This window comes from Equus przewalskii, chromosome 11, assembly GCF_037783145.1.
Source record: "Equus przewalskii isolate Varuska chromosome 11, EquPr2, whole genome shotgun sequence".
Taxonomy (NCBI): domain Eukaryota; kingdom Metazoa; phylum Chordata; class Mammalia; order Perissodactyla; family Equidae; genus Equus; species Equus przewalskii.
Window position 1 is genome coordinate 33,022,092 of NC_091841.1, and position 13,294 is coordinate 33,035,385.

General features: G+C 56.8%; 1 protein-coding gene across 10 annotated transcripts in view; it reads right to left on the reverse strand.

Annotated features, from left to right (window-relative positions):
* Positions 1 to 1,839: 1,839 nt before the first annotated feature.
* DEAF1 (DEAF1 transcription factor) overlaps positions 1,840 to 13,294 on the reverse strand; it is a 29,747-nt gene continuing 18,292 nt past the window's right edge. For 2 of the 10 annotated variants that reach the window (XR_011524232.1, XM_070565845.1), the window contains 3 exons: positions 13,150 to 13,281; positions 6,095 to 6,181; positions 1,840 to 2,304 (listed from right to left, as the gene is read on the reverse strand). Coding sequence is in view for 6 of the 10 variants with exons in the window: in XM_070565845.1 (XP_070421946.1) it covers positions 2,200 to 2,304; positions 6,095 to 6,181; positions 13,150 to 13,281 (324 nt within the window). In the remaining 4 variants the exon portion in view is untranslated. Of the gene's footprint in view, positions 2,305 to 6,094; positions 6,185 to 10,804; positions 10,933 to 12,556; positions 12,887 to 13,149; positions 13,282 to 13,294 lie in introns of those variants that run through there. The other 8 variants (XR_011524231.1, XM_070565844.1, XM_070565848.1 and 5 more) reach the window with 6 other exon arrangements.

The following is a 13,294-nucleotide window of genomic DNA, read 5'->3' on the forward strand; positions in this document are numbered from 1 at the left end:
GAGCCGCCCGCCACGCTGGGCAGTGGCCCTCCCCTGAGGGCCGCGCCCCGGCCTCAGCCACATGCTCTGCGTTTCCAGGGTGGAGGGAGTCCTCCTCGGGGTGCAGGTCCCTTCGCAGCCCCTCCTGCGATGCTGACGGCCTCTCCCTTCCTGTCCCCACGCTCCTGCCGCTGGACGCCCAGCAACCACAGAGGCTTCTACCCAAGCACAGCTGAGAAGCCCCCATGGCCAGTCACTCTGTGGGCACCATGAAGAGGGGCCCGGAGGGGGTCTCGGGGGCCCTGTGCAGCCGTGCTGCCCACGTTCCCAGCCAGGGCTCACACCTGGACTCCGAGAGGTGGCGGCAGAGCAAACGCCAGGACGGCAGGCACCTCACAAGAACTTGTTAATGTAAGTAAAACACCTGAAGACCCCAGCTTAGTCCACAGAGGGGGCTTCTGGGGGAGAAGGCCCCGCCCGCCCCCCGCTCCCCTACCCCCTCTCGGGAGCCAGGCTCCTGCGCACACCCTTTCCCGTCAGGGCTCCGCCGTCCCCGGGCTCATCCCAGAGCCAGTGTCTCTGGGGCACTACAGCCTTGGAAAAACCTTCTGGAAGCAGGAGCCCAAGGAGGGTGCAGGACTGGGAGAATTCCTTCATGCCCATGGTGGCATGAACGTGGAGGACACACAGCTCACGGAGACAGCGCTTGAGAGGAGCATCAGAATCAAAGTCTGGGGGCGCCCGGTGGCCGAGTGGTTGTCTGCCGCCTGGGGTTTTGCCAGTTCGGATCCTGGGCGCGGATCTGGCACCGCTCATCCGGCCATGCTGAGGCGGCGTCCCACATAGCACAACCAGAAAGACCCACAACTAGAATGTACAACTATGTACTAGAGGGCTTTGGGGAGAAGAAGGAAAAAAAAAATAAAGAGGAAGATTGGCAACAGCTGTTAGCTCAGGGCCAATCTTTGAAAAAAAAAAATCAAAGTCTGTAAACTGGCCCCGACACCGGGCCTCCACGCCCACCGTGGCGAACCCTCACCTTCTCCCCAAGGCAGGTGGGGCTCTGAGCCTCCTCAGCGCAGAGAAAACAAGGCCACCGCAGGCCCAGGGCTCTGGGGCCATGAGGGCTTTTCTGGAAACCCAGGGAAGCTTCCAGAATGTGGGTGACTGCTCCACGGCAGCACTCTTAGCAGGGCAGGCAGGTCTCGAGCTAGCTGAGGCTGACACCCAAACGTGCTGGTGGCGAGTCCCCAGGTGTGGGCCCCTGGCTGACCTCCTCGTCCTCCTTGACCAGCTCCTGGGATAGGCCGGGCACAGGGCACAGACGAGGAGGTGCTCGGCACAGGCCACGGCCCCTGAGGCCCCCGGCCCGGCTAACAGTCAGGCTGGCTCCCCTGCCCAGCTGGGCCAGGTCAGCAGGCGCAGGCAGGGGCTGGGGAGGGAGGCTGCCGGCCAGCACCCCAGCCGGTGGGCGGGGCCACTGTGGTCAGCGCAGGGAGGGGACGCAGGACTGGCCTCCCCTCCAATGGGCCTGCGTTCTTGGGGCTCTCGTGTCGGAGGGAAGGAATGGAACTTCTTCGGGGTACACACGGACCTCCCCACACTGGCCACAGAGGCGGCAGGACCAGATGCCATGTCACTTCAGAGACTGGATGGGTGGCTTAGCCTTCCCAGTGGGGCCGGAGCGACCCAAGTGACTGGAGCAGTGCCACCCTCGAGCTCGCACCTCTGCTCCAGCTCCTCGGGTGACAGACACGGGGGAGGACGCTACGGCGGCCTCGCCGTTCCCCCATGGCAGCGCCTCTGGGTGGCAGCCTCCAAACCGCACCCACAGAAGGAAGAAACCTGAGGCCGCCGGCCTGCGGGCGTGAGGACGCGGGAGTGGAACCCCCGTCCGGGCGGAGCGGGGACATCCCCTTTATTGACAGACACATGTATGTACACGAGTGTTACAGAACACGACACACCCGTGGGTGAGACGGACACTCAGGATCCAAGGGATAAAAAAGAGCACCGAGAGGAGCCGCCATCCCACGCGGCCCCGCGCTCCTCGGGGCTTCCGGCGGCAGGAGTTCATTGCCAAGGGACAGGTCACTCAAAGTCTGTTAATAACTTGGCCAGCAAGTTTCTTCACCTTCTCCTCAACAACCCCAAAGTCCTCAAGGGGTCCTGCACCCGCGACAGGTACACGGCACCGCGGAGAGGGGACCCGGCAAGCTCTCACACGTTGACTTTCTCTATCACGCTCTCAGTGACGTGGACTTCGTCGGCCTGAACGGTGACGGCCGCTGACTGCCCGCACATGTGCTGGTGATCTTTCCAGTCCTGAAAGGAAGGACATCCACGTTACCGGGGGCTGCTGCCCCAGCCAGAGTGACATCTCCCCGGGGAGCAGGGCCAGGTGGGACCCTCCAGCTGAGGCTGCAGCCTGCGCGAGCTGTGCGGCCGGCCCTCCCGCTGGTCTCTGCCAAGCCCAGCCTTGCCCACCCTCGTTTCTAAGGGATCAGCTCAAAAGGCAAACAGCTAACGAGCCTTGAAAGACCGAGCGGCCCAAACACGTCATTCTCTGAGCCCGTCCCCTTTCAGGGGTCTCACCCAAAGAAAGAACCGTCCACGCAGAGAAGCGCTGACACTGATGTTATCATTGCAAAGGAGAAGAAACAGAGCTGGAGCCAGCCACGTGTCCATGGGGCGGTCGGTGGCTGTGGCTCACAGGATGATGGGGGACAGTGTGGGCGCTGAGGGAGACCCCAGCTCCTCCCATGCCCACTGCCCCACTCCAGGCAGGCGCCGCCATCAGCCCGGCACAGGCGGGACAATGGGGCTGCCACACAGGCCGCCCCTCCCTCCAGAGGAGGCCTGACAGCAGGGAGATGGCTGGACAGAGGTGCACCAGACACACGGCGAGGGCGGGCAGAAGAGACAGGATGGGACAGGACACACACACACACTGGGGTGCCTCCCACAGCAACGGGGTTCCTGGACGGCAGAACTCCAGCTCCTTGTCTGTGGGCCTATGTTTTCCAAATTCTCTACAGTCAGTGTACCTGACTTGTATAATAATAAACTAAGATTTGAAATCATTATATCAAAAGAATGAAAGTTTAATTTGAAAATTACCTGAAAGGGGACTGTCCGTCCATGCAGTATGTAAAACTTCACACACACCGGGCCAAGTCCACGGCGTTTCTCACCATACACAGAAATTTACCAAAAATGGATCATAAACCTAAATATAAGAGCTAAAAGTGTACATGTTTTAGAAGAAAACAGGAGATTTTCCTAACCTTGAGTTACACAAAAGTGCTCCGACACCACAGTGTGATCTCCATGAAACAAAATTCTGATGAACTCTGGACTTCAACAAAACTAAAAACTTCTGTCCCGCAAACACCAACCACTATTAGGAAAAGAAAGAGACATGGCACAGACTGGGGGAAAACATCTGCAAACCATGTACCTGACAGAGAAGCACAGAACTCTTGATGCTCAATAAGAAGAGAAACGATCCAACTGAAAAATGGGTGAAAGATTTGAATAGACATTTCCCCCCAAAAGATACTCAACTGCCTACTAAGCACATGGACAGATCATTAGTCAACATCATCTGTCACTAGGCAATGCAAATTACAACTCCCCGTGGCATCGCTGCACACATGGGACGGCTGTCCTCACACAAACAGTAACACGTGTTGGCGAGGAAGCAGGGAGACCCCATCTGCTGCTGGTGGGAAAGTAAAACGGGGGGCAGCCACTCTGGAAAACAGTCTGGAAGTTTCTTATTAAAGTTAAACATTAGTTTACTCTATGACCCAGCAAATCCATTCTAGGTATCCAGCCAAAACAAAACATACATCCACCCAAAAGCCTCTATGTGAATGCTCACAGCAGCACTATTCACAGTCGCCAGAGAGGAGAAACAGCTCAGACGCCCGTCACCTGCACGGAGGCACACGTGGTCCACCCTCCCAGGGGAAGATCGTGCAGCCAGAAAAAGGAAAGAAGCACTGCCACCTGCTCCAACATGGACAAACCTCGAGAACACGCTGGGCGAAGGCAGCCAGATGCAAGAGCCCACAGGCTGTGAGAGTCCCAGCACAGGAAATACCCAGAAAAGGCAGATCTCTGGACAAAGGAAGTACATTCGTGGTTCCCAAGGGCTGCGGGGGAGCTCAGAGGTCTTTTTATGGTAACGGAAAGTTCTAAAGCTGAATTGTGATGTTTGCACAACTACAAATTTACTAAAAAAACATGGAATTGTATCCTTAAAATGGGTGAATTTTATAGGATGTAAATTATACCTCAATGAAGATATAAAACACACACGTGTGCACACACCCCTCATATGGGATTTGGAAAGAAAATGAAGTCTGCAAATTAAAACCCAAAACAAGTCATGGTCCTTGTCCAACTTGTGACAAGACAAGCAGCCTGACCACCTCTCCAAGTCTTCTAAGGAGCGCAGAGAACGAGGGAGCCAGACCAGATGGGACCGGGAGGTGTGAGGCCAGCACTCACCATTTACCACAAGCAGCTGGCCTCCTGTCTTTCAGATCCTGTTCATCTTGGATCATTTGTGCTCATTTGGATCCAACATGAGAATAATCGTTTTTGAAGTTCACTTTATATCAATTTAAGTAAATAGAACCCAGAGCATATGTCTTTATCAAGCAGCATGTGAAAAGAGCAAAAGCTTCACTAATCAAGGGAAGAAACAGGTCTGTCGACAAGATTGGAGCAACAGTGTGACGTGCCCCGTTCATGAAGAGAGGTCCCCAGACTGCAGGCTGCACTCAGAGAAAACGTCATGTGGCTGAAACAATTCCATCAAGAAACAAGCCCGCGAATCTTCCCGTGATGGCTCAAATGCAGGGAAGCTCTAGGAGCCGACCCCTCGGATCACAGGCCAGCACAGAGCCTGGCCCTCCCGGCTGCCACCGTATCTTAGCCCCTCCTCCCGCGGCCCTGGCACTCGTCACGGCCCCGGAGAGCAGCGAGGCGGCTGTGGATGCCCTCTTCTCGGTGCACGAGCCTGGAGCTGAAACCTCAGGGGAAAGCAGACTTCTGGCTCTGAGTCCTAAATCTCCAGCACCCGGGACGGGCCAGGGCTTAAGAGCAAACCCGGGGGGCAGCTCCCACCCCAAGAGACACACCTAGGGGCAGCAGAGCTCTTGGGGTGCCAAATGCAGGCAGGCCCCCTGGGGTCCTGCAGGATGCGAGGACAGGCTCGTTCCTTGTTGTCCATCTCTACACGGCACCCTGGGGGGCCCTCAGGCATCTGAAGACTCCAGAGGTGGGATGAGCCACGTGCCCACACACTGGTCCTAGACGGCCACCTCCATCCCCCTCCCAGCCGACACCTGCCCTCCTGAGGGTTTCTGTGGATGGAAGGGCACTTCAAGAAGCCACCGCATGGGGCACCCCGGCCGGGGAGAGGCCGTGTCCAGATGCAAGTCCACCTCGCGGAGGCCGCGCAGCGAGGCCATGACTAGGTGTGTACTGTCCATCCACCCAGCATACGGCGTTTTAACTGGGACATTTCACATGGGCACAAAGAAGAGGGGAGAACAGGCGGGGCTGCTCCCGGCACAGCCCCTCTCTGAATAACGGCGGGAGCAGCGATAACCTGAACCGGCGGGTGCTACTCAGAAAATCCTCTGATTTCCTTAGAATCGATGGCTGAATGATGGCAACAGAGATACATGTGAACATCACTGTGACTTCACGATCTAGGACGAGGCGTCCAGGGCTGGGAAGCACTGACCGTGACAAGGTCAAAAGCCACCTTGAGCAGTGGCCCTGCCCCTGGGCTACAGCCGCCGCAGAGCAGGGACCCCCATGGGAGCAGGGACCCCCATTGGAGCAGGCCTCCCGATGGGAACAGAGCTCTGGGGCCTCGCATGGGCACAGCACACACCACGCGCGGCTGCAGCAGGGCTCTAAAGAAGCCTGCAGACGCCACGGGGAAGGCCGAGGCCTGGGGGACAGGACGCTGTGGGTTGGCAGTGCCTCCGTGGAGGGACAGCCTGGCCGGCAGGGAGGCCTGGTGGCCGGAGACCCAAGCACCCAGGGGGCCTCTCACACCAGGAGGGGTGGCGGGGCGTGGGCACGCTACCTTGCGCTGGCAGAAGGTGGAGCAGTAGTTGACTTTGTGGCAGCCGGTGCACTCGCTCAGGGCCTCCCGGCCACAGTTGACGCAGGACTGCTGCAAGAAGGACACGAGAGGTCAGTGCGGGGACGCCCCGAGCCCTCGCCCGAGACGTGGGGGACGAGGGGTGCCAGTGCACACAGGATGAGGCCCAGTCTCCCCGAGGACTCTGACATGTGTCCCCGTCCCCACAGCTGCCGAGACACACATTCCCTCTCTTTCTCGAAAGGGGTCTACCCTCGGTGACTGGAAAATTTGCACCACGTCAACACGTAAACTTCTCTCCAAACTGCAGACTTCACTCCCGCCAAGTAAGCACAGAAAACCAGCCCTGGGAGTAACAGCTCGCTCACCATCGAGAACATTCCCGGAGCGTCTGTCTAGGTCCTGGAGACGCCCGCAGGGCCTCTGCGGCCGGGCACGTGTGGACTCTCGTCAACAGCTGCCTGCGGCTCCAGCCCCAGCACCCACCGCCCGAGCCCATCCGTGTGGGCCACCGAAGTCGACGCTTGGTGTGCTTTGTCCCTAAATTGCATGACTGCAGCTTTCTTGCCAATCCACCGCGGACTGCACACAGGTAAGGAAGGCCGTCTGCAGTGCAGACACGAGCCAGGTGGGGCTGGGTGGGGCCCGGCGAGAACTCCTGGCGACCCCAGCAGGCGGGGCCTTTGCTGACGGGTCAGCGGGTCACTGTGGCACCAGCACACGGACAGGCCCGACACGCCTGCTGACATCCCGCTGCATCCCACCTCTGCCACGCTTTCCGCACGTGTTCAAAAGAGCGAACTGGTTCCAGTCTCTGTTCTGGATTTCAGCTTCCTTCTTTGCAAAATGCTACGTTTACTGTGACTGACATTCTTCCTCCATAAAATGACCCCAGCGTGCACTCGCTCACTTCAGAAAATGTGAGTGTGAGGCAGACTCTGAGGGACAACTTCAGTGCCCAACGTTAAGTGACTAAGTCTGCCAGCACAGAGAGAGGTCTCCAGAGGGCAATGGCGGGTGGAGCTCCCGCATCTGCATCCGGGGAGAAGGGGCTGTGGGGCGGAGGCCCAGCACACTGAGCCAGCACAGCCTTGAGAGGCTTCCTCACCGTCCTCAGGGGCTGCAAGTCCCCTTGTGTCACACCCATCCCCCCCAGAGCACGCTCACCTGGACCTGCACCCGGTGGGCCCCTCGCACCCAGCAGGGTTCTCGGAATACAGTAAGCACTTAAGAAATAGCTTTGAACTGCATCAAGAGCCTGTCCTAACAAGCGAGCCCTCAGGCGCTGGCGCCTCCCTGCACAGTGAGTACGTCCCAGCCCTGGGCCTTCCCCCACGCTCCCTCAGGGAAAGGCATTTTTTAGCAAACAATACTCAGGGGTGCGGATTGGAGTCAGACACTGGCAGCACCAGCTCACGTCAGCTTCCTGCACAGGAACAGAGGGCCGGGGCGGAAACACTGAGGCCGTGTCGGCACACACACGGCTCCGTGCCGTCGGCTGAGGGCCCGCAAGCAAGTAGCCCACTACGCCCAGATCCTGGCTCCTCAGACTGTCCTCCAGCGAAGGAACCAGGGCCCCTTGGAGGAACGGCCGGTTCAGGGCCGGGCAGGAGATGCCCAAGGCGGGCCAGAAAGGAGGCAGGTGCTCAGGACGGGGCGCGGTCAAAGGGACACAGGAGCCAAAGATGCAACAATGTGAGCAAATAAATAGCACAGGTCTGGGTTAGAACCCCAAGTATAAAATATATACAAATGAGCCCATCTTGATACATCCACACGAACAAGCAGACTGCCACACAGAAGGTTCCAGAAACATGCCTAGCTCCCCCCATCCAAGACGAGGACCTCCCCGAGTGGATCTGCTCGGGGACCAAGTGTGGAGAGGGGGTCACTTTAAGGGGAGAAACCTCTGAGCCCATACACGGCCTGTGACACCCCCTGAAGTGCACACGCAGAGCCTTTGAGGATAGATGGGGCCACGAGCGTGGGGCCCTGTGACGGGATCAGCGCCCTTGCAGGAGAAGAGAAACCAGAGTGCTCTCGCCATGCGCGGCACAGCCAGGAGGAAGCCTCCCCGGAATCCAGCCTGGCCGAGCAGAGAGCTGCTGCCCTGCTCCCCAGGGTCCTGTGCACGTTCCTCCTCCAGGGCCCATCTGTGCTGAGCTGTACTCACCTCTGAAAAGGGAAGTGAGCACGATCAGAAAAAGGCTGGGCAAGGGTGAAGAGATGCGGACACAGACCAGAGGAGGAGGGCTCAGGCCGGAGCACGCGGGGCTGGCGCCCAGCTGGGCCATGGCAGTCACCCAAGACCCTGCAGCCACGTGGCCGGCCTCTGCCGGACACCATGCCCTTGATGGGGAAGGGCATCTGCTCTTCTGCCCTGTTTAATCTCTGCAGGGCTAATTACACACACGCGGACACAAACACCCCACGATCAAAATCCGGCAAAAATCTCCTTAATGGTTTCAGCGGGGCTAAAGTTGATTTTTTTAAAATTCTAAATAAAACGTCGAAGCAGGCAGCCCCGAACCTCCCCTCCCTCTGTTGCAAGGCCCTGCGCTCTCGCTCACGGAGCTCACAAGGGAGGTTTTCTGCAACCTCTTTCTGACTCCGATGGCTTCGGCGTCTTCCTCCCCACGCCCCAGCGCTCCCTGCAGAGACCGGGGCCCACGGCCCTCTGCAGTCCCACGGCGTCTGCCCCTCCGACCCGGCCTCTTCCCAACATCACAGTCAAACAGAAGCACGACCAGCAAATAAGAACTTCTGTTCATCAGCAGAGGCGCAGGGAAGGGAGATTTGCGGCCAAACTGGCTGGTGTCGAACTTTCTCATCACAGCAAATCCCTCAGGAGAAAGTCACTCAGCAGCTCTGCAGGGAGCAGCCGGGTCAACACCTGCCTCCTCACTCCTCTTCCCTGAGACCCAGGCCCGACTCCAGACCCACGGCCCTGACCCTAACCATGGGCCATGGTTGGAGTCCCTCCAGCCGCACGCTGCTCAGATTGCAGCTTCCAGCACTCCTGCACTCCCCTCGAGGCTCGGAGCCGCCAGTTCTAATTCCAGTCATCATCTCACAGGAACCCAGCGCCCAGGGGCTGTGGTCATCATGGTGCCCCAGGGGTCAGACCTGTTGCCCCTGTGAAACAGGTGACACACACAGAGCCAGACATGGTTAACGTGGCTGCAAGCACGCGACTGCCAGCTGGGCTACAGAGAAGCAGGCTCTACGCCACTGGCATGTGGACCATCAGACTCCACGCGTCGGGCTGCGGCTTCCACTCGGGCCTGTGACACCGACAGGAGCATGGACGTGTGGCACCTGGCCACCCCTAGGCTGTGTGCTCAGCCGTCATAAAATGACTCAAGAACAACCCATCCTAGGGGGCTGGCCCTGGGGCCTAGTGGTTAGGTTCTCATGCTCCACTTCGCTGGCCCAGGGTTTCGGTAGTTCACATCCTGGGTGCAGACATGGCACTGCTCATCAGGCCATGCTGAGGCGGTGTCCCACATGCCGCAAACTAGAAGGACCCACAACTAAAAATACACAACTATGTACCGGGGCCTTTGGGGAGAAAAAGGAAAAATAAAATCTTAAAAAAAAAAAAAGACCCATCCTGTCGACAGCTCGCAAGAAGGGAGGCGTGCCCGTTGGCTCCAGCCCTTCCCAGGGCTCAGGCCGCAGGACCGGATGGGGGCAGCGGGGGCAGGGAGCTCGGCTCGGCCCCGCCATCTCACTAAAGGGCTTAGCATTCTCCTACCAAATGGGGGATTTTGAGGATAAAGGGATTTCATGTCGCATTTCTTTCTTAGAAATACATACGATTACAAATAAAACACAAAGCCCAGCCTTTCAGGGGTGGGAACTGTGTCAAATCAGCGACAGCAGACACTCCTGCTCAGGGGTGGCAGGCGGCCTGTGATGGGGCGGGGGACAGAGCCAGGAGGCTGGGGACAGCCTGCCACCTTATCACAAGTTGTGGGTCACATCAACTCAGCTTCTGGACCCTCTACAGTGAGAGGAGGAAGAGTGACTCTGAGCTCACTGGCTACTCCTCTGTGAAAAAGAAAACGCACAGAGCCGACTCAGCACCCTCCACTTCCCTGAAAGTTACTGACACCGGGCGAGGGAGGGATACTCCAGTGTGTTTTAATCTACTTTTGTTTTCAGTCCATGTGTCATTTGACAACTTTCACTGAAGGAGAAAATGTGTCTAAATTACAAATTTTACTCTGTGAAAAATGGTCCACAAAACTGGTAATGAAAAATGTAAAACCAAAAGTTAAAAATATTTTCCTCTTTCGTTTCCTCGCCAGCGTGAAGTTCAGCTTTCTATGCAGCTGGTGCTCCCCAAACCCGAGCTGCCCCTGTGTTCCCGGGGAGGGAGAAAAGCCCAGATGCTCCGGGCCCTGACAGAGAAGGCGAGGAGGGCACAGGTGCACACGGCGGTGTCCCCAAATGCAATCTCGGCAGCGGGGAGCTACCCTCCACCAGCCACCGGGGGAGGGGCGAGTGCAGACCGGGTCCCTGGCCGGTACCCCAGGGTTCAGGGAGCTTTCTAAGTGAGAAGGCAAGAGGTTGCTCTCCAATTTACAATTTTGCGTACAATCTGAATTAGCAAGACATGTCAGACACTCCTTCCTTTTCATCCCCTGCACACGCCCCGGGGCAGCTGTGTGAACAGGCTTTCTTTACCTGAAGGACAACCGGCCATAGAGCTGGTAGCCGTCTCCCACACAGTCTGGGGCGTGGGGCACGCAGCAAACAGCCATGTCTCAGGTCCCCATGTCTCCCTCTAAAATGACCTCAAATGCCTTGTGATTCTGGGAGAAAAATTACAAAAACCAAAAAGAAACATTACAGGACCCAGCAACACTTGTTCAGTGGCTAGAATGGTACTTGCCACATAACAGGCGTCAATGCTATTTACGGAATCAACGAATAACCTTAATTGTTACAATTACTTTGATTTTTTTAAAAAAGTACTTTTTCTAAGGAAACATGAATAACCCAAATTAAAAACGGGCCAAGGATTTGAAAATACAAACAGGACATACAAGTGGTCAAGAAGTACAGGAAAAGATGCTCAACGCCCTCAGTCATCAGGGAAACACCAACACTGCAGCGACACCACGCCACACCCACGAGGACGGCAACACCCACAACACCCTGTGGAGACACAGGAACCCACAACGCGGCTTCCGGGAACACAAACGGGGGCAACCACTTCGGAAAAGAGGGTGGCAGTTCCTCAAAATGTTAAACGTGGAGTTACCAAATGACCCAGCAACTCCAACATCCATGAGACATGAAAACATGTTTATAAAGAAAGTTGTACACGACCTTCAGAGCAGCATTATTCCCAAGAGCCAAAAAGGAGAGACAACCCAAACGTCCAGCCAGGCATTCAACCACCTCCTGGAGCCAAACTCAACGCTTTTCCAGGGAAGATAACAGAATCCAACACAAGTCAGAGTTTCCACCATGAATGAACCAAAAAGTCCAATAAACACCCAGAAATTACTGGACGTGTAAGGAGAGGAAAACAGGACCCATCGGCAAGAGGAAGGCAGTTAACAGAAACAGACCCTGAGATGACCCAACGTTGGGATTAGCTGCGATTTTACAAGACACGGTTATGAAGATGTACACTGAAGTCAAGGAAAAGATGATCTTACTGAGTGGCCAGCTGGGGAAAGACGCAGAGAAAAGGATACTGCTGGAAGGAACAGAGTAGATTTTCAACTTAGTGCCCCTCAGCATGCAAACCCCCTTTGCCATCTTCTCCATGAAAACACAATCCTCGGGCATCTCCCCTGGGGTGGGCATGATGGCACGCTTTCTCAGGAGAGGACGTAAGAGCCGACACAGAAGGAGGGGCTCTCCCGAAGTTCCCGGCACAGGCCAGGGGTCGTGTGGGTATCAGGACACCCAGCGGAGCACTGCCCAGGCTCGGCAGGACACAGTCTCTCTGCAAACCTGCAGCCTTGGTCTGCCCTGCGTGTTCTGAAGGCTGCCTGGACCCCTCTGCATGCTGCCCTGTCAGTTCCCGACTGCCTGCCCCCAGCAACACACAGGGGGTCATTTGCTTGCCGGCAAACTCCAGGCCGGCTCCAGCCAGCCAGACCAGCAAACTTCTCTGAGAGCCTGTGAACCATGCCTTCAGCAGCAAGGTCCAGATGCCAGCCTTGGAGAGGGAGCCCTTCCCACCGCACTCTGCCCTGGGTCCTTTCCAGCAGACCAAGCGTGCCGCGGAGTTTCTCATATCCTCCTCAGAGTTAATGATTCTTTAAAGTTTCTGTTTAACCTGCCGTTCTAGCTCCTGATTGGACTCAGCATGCTGAAGAACCAAACAGAAACTCTAACTTTCAAATTCTAAATCTAGAAAGCACAATAATTGAAATGAAAAATATACCAGATGGGCTTACTGGCATCTGGGAGACGACCAAAGGAAGGCTCGGTGAACCAGAAGACTGAGCAACAGAAACTATCCAGTCTGAACAACGGGAAGAAAAAGGACTAGGGACCAAGGGCCAGAGGCTCACGACCCACAGGTGCTGCCAGGCATCAGCACACAGAACACTCGTAAGGGAAAGGGGCGGAGGGAGAAACCGGGTGTGAAGCATATTTATAAAACCAGTGACAGAAAATCTCAAAACTGGGGGGAAACCAACTTGAAGATCCAAGGAGCTCAGCTGGGCTAACTCTGCTCTTTATTTTCCGCAGCCAGTGCTCCATGTGCCTGGGCCTCAATGACACCAGAGGGTGAGCGAACTCCTGGAGACAGTAAACAAGTCGCCCTTGAGCGTGCCTTTCAGATGGAAACCAACCAGCCCCGGGCCCACACCCCAACCTCCTCCTCCAGGGGGCTCTCACTCTCTGGGCCACTGTGCATCTGCCCTGATCACCAAGGGACAGCCCTTAGGCCCCAGAGCCCACCGGCCAACCCTGAGCTGGCTCCCCCTGCTGGGTCCTTCCCACAGACACCACAGGAAAGGCTCTCCCCCACATTTTCCCCACTCTCTCTGCTCCTGACTGACCTGGTACTTCCTCACGTGGCCCGGTGTGGCCAAGTGTGGCCCAGCGTGGCATGGCGTGCCTCTTATTTCTAGGGAACGGTGAGTGTAAACTTCTTCATGACAGTCATTCTGTATCTGCATATCTTCCCACACCTGATTAAGACAA